General features: G+C 32.8%; 3 protein-coding genes across 4 annotated transcripts; 1 reads left to right on the forward strand and 2 right to left on the reverse strand.

The window, feature by feature from the left end:
* Positions 1-164: 164 nt before the first annotated feature.
* On the reverse strand, positions 165-6,717 carry LOC105560338. The gene is made up of 20 exons (XM_012009376.1): positions 6,563-6,717; positions 6,323-6,411; positions 5,987-6,063; positions 5,822-5,877; positions 5,549-5,762; positions 5,025-5,429; positions 4,752-4,953; positions 4,479-4,664; positions 4,263-4,411; positions 4,028-4,129; positions 3,699-3,816; positions 3,354-3,486; positions 2,972-3,203; positions 2,541-2,750; positions 2,327-2,438; positions 1,988-2,186; positions 1,602-1,735; positions 1,135-1,284; positions 790-999; positions 165-420 (listed from the first exon to the last, which is right to left on the reverse strand). The coding sequence occupies exons 6-20, from the start codon at positions 5,039-5,041 to the stop codon at positions 265-267; spliced, it is 2,310 nt and encodes a 769-aa protein (XP_011864766.1). The 5' UTR covers positions 5,042-5,429; positions 5,549-5,762; positions 5,822-5,877; positions 5,987-6,063; positions 6,323-6,411; positions 6,563-6,717; the 3' UTR covers positions 165-264.
* On the forward strand, positions 6,663-10,199 carry LOC105560337 (odorant receptor 9a-like). Of its 2 annotated transcripts, XM_012009374.1 has the most exons (9): positions 6,663-7,845; positions 8,038-8,154; positions 8,318-8,435; positions 8,667-8,919; positions 9,006-9,128; positions 9,232-9,322; positions 9,544-9,680; positions 9,906-10,038; positions 10,132-10,199. In XM_012009374.1, the coding sequence occupies exons 1-9, from the start codon at positions 7,702-7,704 to the stop codon at positions 10,180-10,182; spliced, it is 1,167 nt and encodes a 388-aa protein (XP_011864764.1). In that variant the 5' UTR covers positions 6,663-7,701; the 3' UTR covers positions 10,183-10,199. The 2 variants fall into 2 exon arrangements, with proteins under 2 accessions (XP_011864764.1, XP_011864765.1); XM_012009375.1 differs by lacking the exon at positions 10,132-10,199 and having other exon boundaries at positions 7,762-7,845; positions 8,033-8,154; positions 9,906-10,129.
* A 7-nt stretch (positions 10,200-10,206) lies between these two features.
* On the reverse strand, positions 10,207-12,929 carry LOC105560336 (telomerase reverse transcriptase-like). The gene is made up of 7 exons (XM_012009373.1): positions 12,850-12,929; positions 12,045-12,684; positions 11,612-11,928; positions 11,324-11,529; positions 11,008-11,246; positions 10,754-10,947; positions 10,207-10,617 (listed from the first exon to the last, which is right to left on the reverse strand). The coding sequence occupies exons 1-7, from the start codon at positions 12,888-12,890 to the stop codon at positions 10,479-10,481; spliced, it is 1,776 nt and encodes a 591-aa protein (XP_011864763.1). The 5' UTR covers positions 12,891-12,929; the 3' UTR covers positions 10,207-10,478.
* Between the last annotated feature and the right edge of the window lie 1,627 nt (positions 12,930-14,556).

Consider the following 14,556-nt stretch of genomic DNA (forward strand, 5'->3'; position numbering starts at 1 on the left):
TGTTATGTATCTAAATTTAATAAAAAATTAAAAATAAATGTTTTAGTCTTATCAATTACGTTATATGTAAAATTGATATATCATATATTGATATAATATCCTAGCAAACACCAAAGTAACAGTTACATAACATTAATATAAATATGATGTGATGATATATATATATATATAAAACATAAAGTATTTTACACAGAGAAAAAGTTTTTCTAGTTATATATATTGATTACTAAACATTTGTTACATTGCACAACTAATTTACTTTTATCAGATGTAATGCAATGTATTTTTTGTATAATTCGCGATATTGTTGGATGCTTTAACTGATTTCTGAAGTGACCATCCGCATTGGCTCGTTGACATAGATAACAACTCGGCTACTTTATGAGTGTTCTGTTTTCCTTCCAAGGATGATTTTTTAATCTATTATGTTAGAAAATCATAATTGATATTATAATCAATAATTAGTCTTATAATTATCACATGTATATTTAAAATTTTTGTTTACAATAGCAATAAATTAAAAAAAAGAAATAAATAAATGAATAAAAAACCATTATCTCTGAAAATTAATGCAAATTTTTCGAATTATTCGTACAAACTTTAATTGCATACTTCAATCAAATATTATCACTTTTATGTTGCTATCTTAGATTTAGAACAATTAATGTTATTTGTTATTAATTATCATTACTTTAAAAGAATAAACACCTGAAAATAAATAACTATAGAAACTCTTTTACTTTCTATCTTCAAAACGTATGCAATCATGATAATTTAATATTCACTAACTTCGTCAAATTTTCTTCTGACTTTATATCCTCTATACGTAGCTTGTATCATAGTGGCTGCTTCTTCTTCGGATTTAGCTGAATCGGAATCTTTTGTACATCTTGAATCTTTCATCACTTTCTGTTGTTTCTTTATACCATTTTGTTCCCAGTGCTTACAATTATGAACTTTTTTTTTTGGTCGGCCTTCATATGTCGATTTATCCGTAATCTATGAATACATTGCTATTATATACATAAATCTATATGTATATAGTTGTATAATTAAATATCCATACAACACATAATTTGGATATAACATGCAATAATGGAATCACTTGGCTCATTTAAATCAAGAAATTTATACCATTGGGGCCTCATACTGATGATGTTCGTACATACATTTCGTATTTTTCAAAAAGTCCAAAGATTTTCGTGGTAATTCACCTGACGCATAATATTTTGTATCGTTAACAATAGATTTATTGTTTCTATTTCCGTCGCACTGTGCTTTGTTCTGCGAGTGAAAACATAGCATTATCCTAATGTGGGTGAAAAAAAAACTTAATTATAAATTGCTGCAACTATTAAAGAATCCTTAATTTCTGCTAAAGGTATTTGTTAAATAATCTTTTCATATAAAAATTAATTCGTAAAAAATGACAGTCAGTACTTATAACTGTAAAAAAAAGAGTTTGTATAAAATCAATACAACGTATTATGTATAATATATATGTATAATTAGAAAAATTAAGTTAACAAATATCTTTACTTATAATAAAATTCTTTATCTTTACGGCTTAAAATTAAACTGTCATATTAAGGTTTACTCACCGCTGTTATATTATTATTTCTACCCATATTACTAAGACAAGCGGTTAAGATTTCAGGTGACATGACCATGCCCGATGAAGTCGCGACTTTTGACACATTTTTTTTGGGTTCTCCAGTCTGCATTGTGTATTGCTCTAAAAAATAAGCATGAATATAGAATAAGTAAATTTCGATATATTAAGGTATATCGCAATCTTATATAAATTGCCAAATTATCAATTAAGAGAAAAAGAACTTGACGTAAGAATTTATAAAGATAAAATAGTTTTACAACTGCAAAATTTATTGATTGTCATCGCAAACTTTATAGTATTAAATTATTAGACACTTACTTTATACATATGTAACATGTTTTATAATGTTAATATATTTGCATTTATTTATACCTGAAAGATGAGAATCTGTGCAACAATGATTTTTATTGCAATCCGTATGTGTTCTCTCCAGAGATAATAATGAGCTATCTTTAGGAGGAGAAGTAGGAGGTGTAGGTTTTGCTCGATTTTTCCTTGTTTGCATTTCCAAGGTATTGATTTTTTGATACTCTTCAAGATATAACAGAAACTCGCGATACGTAACATAATTCTGAAACAAGAAATATGAAAACGAATTCTACAAATTCTAGTCAATTTTAGTTATTTTCAATAACAGTTTGTAATAACTGTTGCAGTAACATATTAAATAAAAGATGTAAATACTTGTTGAATTAATAAAGCTTAAATTACTTTGTCTTCTCCTGCCCAGTTGCGATTAGTCGGTTCACTAAGTCCAAGCAAATCGATCCAATGATAATAATCTTCAGTTTGATTACCATACCAATATTTTATAATAACAAACCTAGAAATTTTCTCATATTAATTATAGCTTACTTGTATTTTAACTTGATATTTTATACACGGATTAATTTAAAGCTTTCTAAATTATAAATGGAATTCATACGCAAGACCATCATCCACCATTTTTTGTACTTCAGGATAAGACATCAACTCCATAAATTCTGGATTTTCAGGATTTCTTTTGACATCTACCAATTGCCACGGAGCTATAAGTCCAAATCTAACACATTTCAGCACTTGTAACATATATTTCTTTCTTTCATTCCAATCGTGCATCAACCATCTTACGGCTGACATTAGAACTTCCATTTCGCTGTGAAACGAAAAAGGATAATTATATATTTTATTTCGTACTATTTATTATCACATTTTATGTTATTTACTACATTACTTGTTAACAATTTTTTAACAAATAATTTCTCACAAATAAATAAAATTTCAAGTAAAAATATCAACAATTTTTAGAAATAATTGGACTGTATAAGTCTTATAAAATTTTCTTATGCATAAAATATTGTCGAAATTCAATAATACCTATTGACGCAAATATAATTAGATTTTAATAACAAACATAGTTCGTCTGTTGACAATTCCAAAAAGTCCTTTGTGCTAACGAGCATCAAGAAAAATTTCATTATTCTCGGTACCATCAATTCCATTACTGCAGTATTTTCTATCTTCTTTGCTTCCAAGTATAATAGAAAAGCAGTATCTTCGGAGAAGAGCTCGTCGTTGTCAATAAATGCCCAGCATTGCTCTTCTAATTCTTTAAATAAGAAATCCGTTTTATTATATTTTTTATATATTTTATTTGAGAATGTTAATAGTTCAATTTTTTTAATTTCTATTCTCCTCGTTTAAAGAGCGAAAAATCCTATTTTAAAATAAAAATTTGAGATGTGAGATAAAATCGTACCTTTCATACCCAGATATTGCGCAGCCATGAAAATTTCTAATATATTATCTCTTCGTAATAGTTGGTAACTTTCGTTGATTGGACTTATCATCCAGTCATAAATAATAGAGAAAGCCTTGGAAGTCACGTTGCTCTACATTTCGTGGATAAAACAAATCGTATTGTCGCAATTTGAATTTAATTGTATTATTTCTTATTTTAATGTAAAGTAGTATTCATAAAAAAATTTTTATATAAAAAATTTTCCAAATTTAACGTAGCCACTTTTTCAAATTTCGAAAATATTTTCCAAAGATATTTATTTTACCTTATATTTAACCAAGTACAATTTAAATGAAATCTTACGTCAGACAAGTCGATAACTTTGCAATTTTGCTCATCGAAAAATGTACTGTAACTTTGCAGAACAAGGAGATGGCAATGAAACTCGTCATGATCAATTCGAACGACGCAGTCAGCATTCCTTGATAAAATAAATTAAGAGTTGCTTACTTTAAAATAATTTCATTTTTAACAAACTGTTAAACTAGCAAAACATAATACAGTATTATACAACTTCAATTACATCCTCTAAAATCAAATCATTTAGTTAAAAGACATTTAATATCTGCAATGTAACAAACAGAACATTTAATTAAGAGTTTTATCATTTAAGATTCTCTCTCTTTTCTTACTTATAATTTGTGATACGTCTAGCTAATTCCTGATACAAGTCAGTCTTTTCAGGGAGAATTATATTATTCCAATTGATCGGCTGCTCATTCGTAAATCCCAATCTGTTTAAAATAAAAAATAACAAAAACTAGAATAAAGACGAATATTACTTACTTGTAAAATGGTTATTTAAAGGTGTCTTAAAATTGTACAATTTAAGAAAACTAAAAGTTTCTCAAATTTCAGTGAACTAACGAGGCGAGTGGTACTTCGTTCATTGGAGGAAGTTGGTGAGATGTCGATTGAACCGAATGATTTTGATCCATTTCTGATGAATAAAACTTTGTACTTGGTTGCGTTCGTGATCTATAACTTCCTTCGATATATGGTAACTTCTTTTGTGCCTGTTGCACAGATCAAATAACATTTCGACGATCGAAAACAAAACTGTAACAAGACTCTGAGTTTCACCTGTAACTGATCGATCGTCGACAGCGTGATGCCAGGTGGAAGATCAATATATCTTGTTCGATTCGAGGAGTCAGATACGGATGTGCCAACGTTAACACCTGGTCGATTAAGCTCGGCCTTGACGTTGACCTTTGTGTGTCGCGGATCAGCAACCAAAACGCTGAACTTCCTCGACTCGAATACAACCTAGAACGACTATGCTATGTCTGCTTCGAGACCGACATTTCTGAAAGAGTTTCATCGCAGCATCTGCTAAAACAAAATCTTTTTTACCTGATTTGGAATGATCTTGAGATTACCACTAGGCGTAGCTTGAAAAGGAAACACACGACTCGTTTCGTCTATCTTATTCACGACGAATGCTGATTTAATGTTCGCTTCTTTCGAGCGAGCTTGTATCTGCTGCATCGGCAAGCCCAGATGCGAGCAAGGTGCCGATTGCCTTTGGTCTTTCGCGTACTCCGTCTCCACTCTCCTGCAAAGTTATATTTTTATCACTTTTGTCGTCTGATTTTTTGTTACCATCCAATTCCCCAGACTGTTTACCTTTGACGATAGTTCATAGGTTTCAAAGCGGCGTCTTCAACGCTGCATGAGCATCGTTTCTCCCAAGCTCTTTCTTCTTCGATACATTGAGGTGAACTTTGATTCGTTGCGTGTTTGTTGCTGTGGCAAGTAATTGTTCTCGATTGAGACCTGACAAAATCTTTGGGAAGCTTGCACTCTACGCACTGTGGATTCTTATGCTTGCAATTTATTTCTATTTGCCTTTTAAGCGGAGCCCACTGATACTCCAGCGGCGATACAAATCGCTCTACTTGATTCGCGTGATAAATGTTTACATTCAGAGAAGGCTGTTGCCTCGATACGCAGCGATATCTTTTGCAAGTTTTTCGTCGATGTAGTGGATATCTCGGAGACAGAGTTTCCGGAGTTTCTATGACTTTGGCCCTTTTTAAATACATATTTTTCGTATAAAGATAACTTAAACTGGTCAATTCTTTGGTCTTTTTTTACAGACTAATGTTTAAAAATTTATCTTGCTACCTTGCTATCACTCGTTCACTTACTTATGAGGTGATGTAGGACTTGTAACTTCCGATCGCGATACTTGCTTTGTTTGTACCGTTTCGTCGGATTTTGAAAGTTTGGAAAGCACGAGAGCTTTCGAAGAGGATGATGGAGGAATAGTGAATCTACCGTGATAAAGCACGACAACGCTGCTTTTACTGTTGCCTGTACGTAGTTGATAAGACGTTACCGATCGAATTGTTTTTGGACCGACTAAAAATTTCAAACTTTAAATTGATCTCTAAAAATTTTAGCTTTAGCAATTAACTCACGTTTCTTGCTGTTCTGTCGAATGGCCCTTACGATCCGTGGTGTACTGCTTTGCTTCCTGTTATCAGCGCAATACAATAGGTGCTTTAAACAAGATAATAGGAACAACTTGCGCCTCAAAACTTTAAAACGACTATAAATAAGAATGCATTTTTTTAAATAATTACCAAGTGTTCTCGTTGAATTTACATTTAAACTGCTCGCCCTCGCTCGAACGCTTTTCTTCGAAAGTTACCCCCTGTGGCTAGGAAACATTCGTCCACCAAAAATAATAGCATATTTTTTAACTCATTTGCGTCTCAATTGGTATCATAGAACACATTTATGTTAATTTAAAATTTTTTTATAAGATGAAAACGTGAGCTTTTATAAATTTGTACATTAAAAATGCATTATAATCCAGTTAATTAGACGTTATCAAGTGATGATTGCGAATGACAAATATATGTTTGATACAAAAGGCTCAATACAAAGTATTCTACATTATCTGCCTCATATCTTACCTCATATTTTTTCAAGCAGACATTTGATGTAGAAGATTCAATATTTGAGATACGTTGCGAAGCAGCTACCTGGTCAACCTCTCTGGTAACTAAAATGTATCTCCACAAAATAATAAGTATGTAAAAAATATATAATGACAAACAAAAAGTTCTACACTTTTGTCAAGTAATACATGGAATCCTTTATCACATATTTGAATTGTCATACATTTGGAATTTATCAACACTTACATCACTTACATAATTTTGCTTCAACAACTTGTCTATTAACGATTGGATCTCGACAGCAATGTAATGATTTTGACGGAAATTTCAGACAATTTAATTGATCGTTCCTCTTATTTCTAGATGCTCGGCAGACAGGGAATTTTCGACAAGATTGTGTCACTCTTGGATACAAGATATCAGTGATTACAGCTTTTTAAGATATAAATGCATCAGGATTAGAGCAAACGTTACTTTGGATTTGGTAGATCAAGATCCGATGAGAAATACAAATCGTCTTCAGTTGTTGAAATATCAAACTGCCTCTGCACAATATATATGTACACAACGGTTTTGCATAAAGAAGATTCGAAATTGATGGCTCTTGATTAATGTATGTATTAAGTTTGCACTACACTCACATCATAACGTGCGGAGCTTCTTCGCATGATACGTGTCACGTTCAAAGTATGACTCGCGGAATTCGCATAATAATAACGAAACGCTTCCTTTTCGTCCCTGCCACTTGAAAGAAAAAATAATAAAAATATATATCTTGTATAAATAAATGCTATGACACTTAAAATGAACGGGACATTTGCAAAAGTGCGCGTGTCTAGAAAGGCCTTAGATACGTAACAGCTAACAGATGAATGAGATGACAAGAGAACGTCCCATTCCGTTTATAAAATTGTTTAAACTGCACAATTTGAATCATAATATGCACATAATAATTAAAATACGCATGCTTTTATATTATAAGAATGTTATGCAAGAGCTGTTGGCGAATATATATTGAAAACATAAAAAACATGATATTTTCGTTATTTGCAATAAGTGAAACAAAAAAAATGGTTGCACAGAAAGTTTTTTTAAGAGTATCTTGTAACTGAAAAATATAACATTGTATTATATCGTATGGAGATGATGAATTTACGTGAAACAATGGAAATTTCCTAGCAAAACCGTAGGCTTCGAGATGCACATTGTGCTCGACAGTCCGGCTATTAACTACGACTATAAGCGAGCAATTAAAATAATTTTGTGATGGTGCCGACAGAACGCTCACAGAGAGAATTATTAAAGGCAATGGTGCGAATGGATGAAACGTTGAAAGTTCCCTGCAGTTCTCTCTGAGCACATTGTCCTTCTACAGTTCTATTGATAGGTGTGAAATGCAGTTCTTTGATGGGCGGAATTACAGGATCAATAAAGTCCTTCTATCGTGTGTCGGACAATGGCCATATCAAACGAATAGAAGTAGCAATGCTATTATTGTCATCATAGTGTCTTTAGCTGGCACGCAATTTATCGCCAAGGTATGACGACGCATGTTTGAATATCGTAGACTTAATTGTTCGTTGATAAAGGAAATTTCCATCGATCTATTATTATTTGTTAGATGACTACATTTGTTGCGTATATTCCATTTTACGTTCATACACAATGTCTATAAGCAACATTTAAATGCTGTATGTTTTCATATTTATAACTTTATGGTTTAAGCATAGATATGTGGTTTACTCTCTATTGACAACGTTGATGTATTTATCGATTCTCTTTCACCAATGGTAGTCGATATAGGATGTGGAGTAAAATTAATCACTTGCATCTTAAAAGCAACAGAGGTATGTAAAAACACACATTGCGATATATCTACATATTACAATACTTTCTCAACATACACACCCACTTGTTGTGCCTTTTTATCTAAGCAATTATAAATGGTAATTTTTAGCCATAAGAAAAATTAAAAATTTAGCTTTTCTTTACAATAATATTAAATCACAGATCAGAGCACTTTTCGATCAAATACAATACGATTGGCAATTATTAATGACATCTCCATACATCAAGATTCTTAAGAATTATGCGCAAAATGGGCGGACGTTTACAATCATATACGCGAGTAAGCATAATGATTGTATGTTTAGTGAAGAAAAAGTTCTACAAGAGAGATTTTTTACATTACTAAGAAAATTATTTTCTAGAAGCAATTTTAATAATATGAGCGTACATTCCTTTTTATTGTAGAACTTCTTTTTCTAAGAATATACAAACGATTTTATTTTGAAGTTACAACAATAATTAAAGGTAAAGACTAAAGATGATTAACAACATATGAATCTATATTATTTAGGCGCCTTTTATTCCGCGCTGGTGTTCTTCATGTTAGTACCATTGCAACCATTATTACTGGGTTCTTCTTCAAATGATACAGCTCGACCATTGTTACACCAAGTTGAGTACTATATCGATATGGAGAAATATTACTTTCCAATCTTAATTCATGGATACGTTACAGCCGTCATTTGTGTAAGCATAGCCATCGCGGCAGACACAATGTACGTAATAGTAGTGCAGCATGTCTGTGGACTATTTATGATCATCGGGTAAGAATATCATAAAATTTCATTTTAATCGTAATTTGGAATTTGTATGAATAAATAATTATGAAATTGTTTGTTAATTGCATCAGGCAACAACTTGAAAAATCAGTAAAAGAAGGTAATCTAGAAATAAATTTTAAACCATCTATAAAAGATGATAAGCCGTATGAAAATATAGTAAACAACATTTATGCACACAAGAGAGCTCTAAGGTGCTGTAATACAGAATACATTATTATAAAAATATTGTGTAATCAATTGTAAAATTTATGATTAAATTGACTCAAGTATTATGTTCCTCCTTCGCGTATAAAGATTTGCCAGTCTCATTGAAGCAGCTTTCAGCCAAATGTTTCTTATAATAGCGGGTTTCAACATGCTCATCATAAGTATGACAGGCGTTACTGTATGTTTATTCGTCTTATAATAATGATAAACGTTTTTTTGCGTTTAATAAATTATTAATATAGAGAAAACTTAATTGCTTCAACATCCACTTTAAAGATTATTAAGAAATGAAAATACTTTAATGAATAATTTAGTAATATTCGGTAAAACCGAATGTATAGATTTGAAATATCAAAGTACTATTTATTCTCTTCAATATACAATATGAAATCTTTTTAGGCAGTTACAAATGTGGACCAGCCAGAAGAGTTTTTAAGACAAATAACATTCTCATGCGCATTATTAGTGCATCTATTTTTTGAGAGTTTTCAAGCGCAACGTCTAATCGACCACAGCACATATATTCACACCAGTTTGTACGTACGCACATTTTTGTATTGTAAGAAAACTTTTTATCGTAATCTCGTTGAACACACATTTAAAATATTCACAATACCTATATAAAAGAAAATTCAGCACAAAGTGTAAATTTTGTGAATACAACGAATTGATGAGTTTACAAAAGGCATCTGAAAAAGAGAAATAAAAAATTCTGCTTAACTGAAAATTTATAAATACAAATCGTTATATTTTATTTGCAGAATGAACATAGCATGGTATCAAACTTCATCTAGAACAAGGAAAATCTTAATTTTTATGATAATGAAAACGCGAGAACCTTGTGTATTAACAGCAGGAAAAATGTTTGTTATATCTATGGATACGTTCTCTACGGTAAACATAAGCATGTTATTGTATATACACATACCATGTATAAAGTACCTTATTCAAACTTTGCAATTTTAATACCATTTATTCTTTTTCAAGATTGTACGTACATCGGTGTCATATTTTACAATGTTGCGGTCGGTGCAATAGTTGATTTCTTGAACAAGACTTGACATTTTCGAAAAGGTATTATATTCTCAAAACGTTATACATTTTTATCAGTATCTCATGCTTGAAATATACGCAACAAAATAGAAAAAAATAAAAACATATTCACATGCAGTAATATAAAGTATAAACGAGATATAAAAATAAAACTTTGAAATTACAGTATAGTGACATAAAGAAACTACTACACTTTCCTCATTGTACAACAAATGTATATGTATATCACCTATAAATGATAACACTTTAATTTAATTTATTTTTATTTTATTTAATGTTATCTATATTGTAAGTGAAATTCGTTTTAAAAATGTTATTTTTGTAGGAACATCGTAAGGCATTCCCACGTTTGTTTTTATTTTATTTGGATTGAATCTTGTATTATATTCAGGTACGCCATTCCGAATGATTTCTAGAAATCTGTAAGAAGTATAGATTTATAATACAAAATTTTACAAATAAATAGAGTTAACTTTTATATTTTGTATATGTATATATGCATCTGTGTTTGTTCTGTGCGTATGTCTAATGATACAAGTAAAATTATTGAAATTACTTTGCTGCATAATGTTCGTTCTCAGTAATATATATAATATCGTCGACGTATCTACATAGAAGACTGTTGTGTGCATATTCAGAGAATATCTCTTTAGACATGTATTGGTAATATATATCAGACAAAATCGGGGATACCCATGCACCTTGTGGCACCCCAAGTTTTATTGAATATATCTGATCGTTCAATTTAACCTACAAGAAAAATATTATTTAATGTTAACTGTAAATTAATTTCATGCACATTTGTTTTACCTTTTGGTGAAATATTAATTTGTATATCTTATCAATCAACTTTTTTGTTTGAACTAATTTCGGTTTTTCTCCGCTTGGAATTGCATTTTTGGAAATTCGTTTCCTAAGTTTGTTACATAAAATTTGCACGGTGTTTTTTCTTTGGCTTCTTTTTGGTTTCGACAGGATAAAAGTTCGTACTGCGAGGTACTTTCCTAATTTTTGTTTGCAACACGTAATGATAATATCGTATAACTTTTCTAAAATAAACCACAAAATACAACACATAATGTCCTTATTGACTAAAGTGTTAAATGTAATAAACAATAAGTTATACGTTGTATAATTGAACCAAATGCATCTTGTATGTCACAAAGAACAAAATATAATTGTTTCTTAGGTCTTGAGTTTTTAAAATTCCAAATAGCCTTCCTGCAGCTTGCTATAGTTGGGATTCCATTGTTATTAAAATACGTGATATATAATTGTTGGAGAAATCTTAAAACAACGTCGGTATCGTCATACTTTTCTTTAACATTGTACCTAAAATTATTTGTGTACAATACATATATGTATTGAGGAGAGTAGTATTGGAAGAATATTTATTATACAAATATTTATGTACCTGGCTAAAAATAAAGCTCTCACACCAGAAGAACTTGGAATAAATTTATATGTCCCGAAATTACGCATTGTACTTGGTAATCCCGTATATGGTACAAGACTAAGAGTATTCTCTTTTTCCCTTATAAATTCTTCTTGCATGTTACACCAATTATCTTTTGTGATATAAACCCATTTCTTTTGAATTACTTTCAAGACCACATATTTATGTAAAATCTTTATGATGTATTGTGCAAAAAACCAATGCAACAGTTTCAGTACGACTATCCATCGTACTGTACCATTATCAATTGAATGTAACCATCTAATGCTAGAAATCTACAAAAAAAGATAGTCAATATTGAACATTTCAATTGTCAAATTACTCAGAAATGATAAGAACTGTCTTGATCAGAACTTTGCACAATATTTGCTTCATCTTTCAATGAACGTACATCCAGTTTGTTGAATAATGGTTGCAAGTCTAATGACGCCCCAGTCACAATTTTGGTTTTTCCTACATTTCTTTTAAAGGCACGTTCTATGGACATCTTTCCTGGAACTGTCTTCAAAAGACGACATATTGTCTTCTTTATAGCCTTTCGATTTCTTAATGTGCCAAATAATTCAAGAGGGACGTTTCTGTACAGTAGCAAACTAAAGAAAGATTGCAGCAAACAGATGTCAATTTGATTTTTGTATTTCTGGGTTCTTTTCCCATGGCCATTTTCGGTCATATATTTCAACTTGTCCAAATAATTAAATCTATTATGCCGGATCTTGAATGATTCTAATATCGGTGACAATGCAGGAATAACACTATCCAAATTAATGTTTCTGTAGCATCCACCAAGTCCAATGTCTGTATCCAGTATGTTACGACATATGTCTCGCCCCGTATTCTTGCTCTCTAAAATATGATATTTGGAAATTTTTGCTGTGGTACAACCTGTCTTCCTTAATAGACATCTAGATGAAAACAATTTCACTTTGGATCTATAACTTTCAAGTGGAACAGAACTTGTCTCTGCTTTTGACTTTGGACATCGTGCGTCTTTAAATGTCCCTCTTTTATTATACGAAGCATATTTTTTCCTAGAAAAGGTATTTTTTTTAACAGATTCTTGAACAAAAGAAAATAACGTGCATACTTCAAAATTTTTCAATTAACACTGCTGACTAGGCTATCTACTAAAAAAAAGAGATGTACCAACATATTCAAAGGAAGAAGATACTAAAAGAAAAAAACATAATAAAAACCTGTTATTTGTGAAAGGCAGTTTGTAATAATTGTAATTCATTTTATCATCTCAGCACATTTCCGTCAGTCCGTCACACGAAGATATATTGAGTCACGAAATATTGAAAACATCAGAGGTCTATTCGCGTCGCTCTGCTGATTCCAGCGCCTTACGCCCATTTTCATTTTTGGAACTACTCCGCTACACCCATTCTCAAGCACTGCCGATAAAGTCTGCACTTGGTGCGTGTCAGTGCTACGTGCCCATTTTTCAAGTGGGTAATGCAGTGCCCAATTTTGGTTGTGTTCCGTACTGCATGCTTGAGAAGTCAGTGACACGAGAGTGTTATTCATTTTTCGTCGAAATGTCAATCAATCCAAAATCTACGATCTAAAAATGTAGATTCCACTTTAATAAAAAACTTGTCACTCACCGACACGATGCGCTGCAGCGGCGGATTGATTCTGCAATGGCGCCCGATGCCTCCTCGTCCACTCGGGTGTCGTTGTCTCAGCTGCCCTCCGACACACTCGCGAATTTACACTTCCGTTTGTAAAGTCACTTGTCACTGTCGCTGTATCCAAATGCCACTTTTTCGGTTTTCACTGTGTCCGATTGTCACTGAGTCCGACTGTCACCGAGTTCGATTGCGCACTACGAATCGTTTGATTACAACGTCGCACTGATACCCGCACAAATCACTGAAGGTGGAGTCCCATGGAGCGGAATACGCGGAAGCGGAATCAGCGGATCGCCAATCGCAAGATTATTCTGATAGAGCCCTTTCAAAAATTCCGTCGAAACGGTCTTGTGATTGGCGATCCGCTGATTCCGCTTCCGCGTATTCCGCTCCATGGGACTCCACCCTGACACAAATCGCGGGAATTCAGCGATCGCGCGACGATATCAATCACCGTGTATTCGCGGAGAACGATCGCGGTTTCTTCCCGCACTAGTCGCGAACGCGTATCAAGAAAGAATAATACGATATGCGAAGCGGCGGGGGCACAATTAACCGATCAATTCGACTGCCGCCGCGTCAATGATCTTGTGTACGGCACCGAAAACCGAACGCGGATTTCAAGAAACGACGTAGCGCCGAAACACTCGCGAATTTACATTTGCGTTTGTAAAGTCACAATTGTCACTGTCACTGTTTCCAAATGTCACTTCTTCGCTTTTCACTGTGTCCGATTGTCACTACGAATTGTTCGATTACGTCGTCGCACTGATATCCGCACAAATCACTGACACAAATCGCGGGAATTCAACGATCGCACGATGATATCGATCATTGATTATTCACAGAGAGCGATCGCGGTTTCTTCCCGCACTTGTCGCGAACGCGTATCAAGAAAGAATAATACGATACGCGAAGCGGCGCGGGCACAACCGATCGGTTCGACTGTCGCCGCGTGAATGACCCCGAGTACGGTAACGTAAACACCTCTGCCGAAAAACCGAGCGCGGATTCCAAGAAATGACGTAGCGCCGTGAACACCTAGGTCGTAAACAATCTATTGTGTCGATTCATTTGTCGCGACGAATATCGCGCATAATTTGAAATAGAAGGATTTTAAACGAATCGCAACTGCACGCGGCGGTTCGTCTCGTGTCGCGTCGTCGTCGCGACAAATCACCGTAGAAATTAGCGATATGATTACGGATCGCGACAATTACTTAAACGCGATTGATAAGGGTAATTATTTAGATTAACACACCCACC

The sequence above is a fragment of the Vollenhovia emeryi genome, unplaced genomic scaffold (genome assembly GCF_000949405.1).
Source record: "Vollenhovia emeryi isolate VEMERY1.0 unplaced genomic scaffold, V.emery_V1.0 DF939232.1, whole genome shotgun sequence".
Taxonomy (NCBI): domain Eukaryota; kingdom Metazoa; phylum Arthropoda; class Insecta; order Hymenoptera; family Formicidae; genus Vollenhovia; species Vollenhovia emeryi.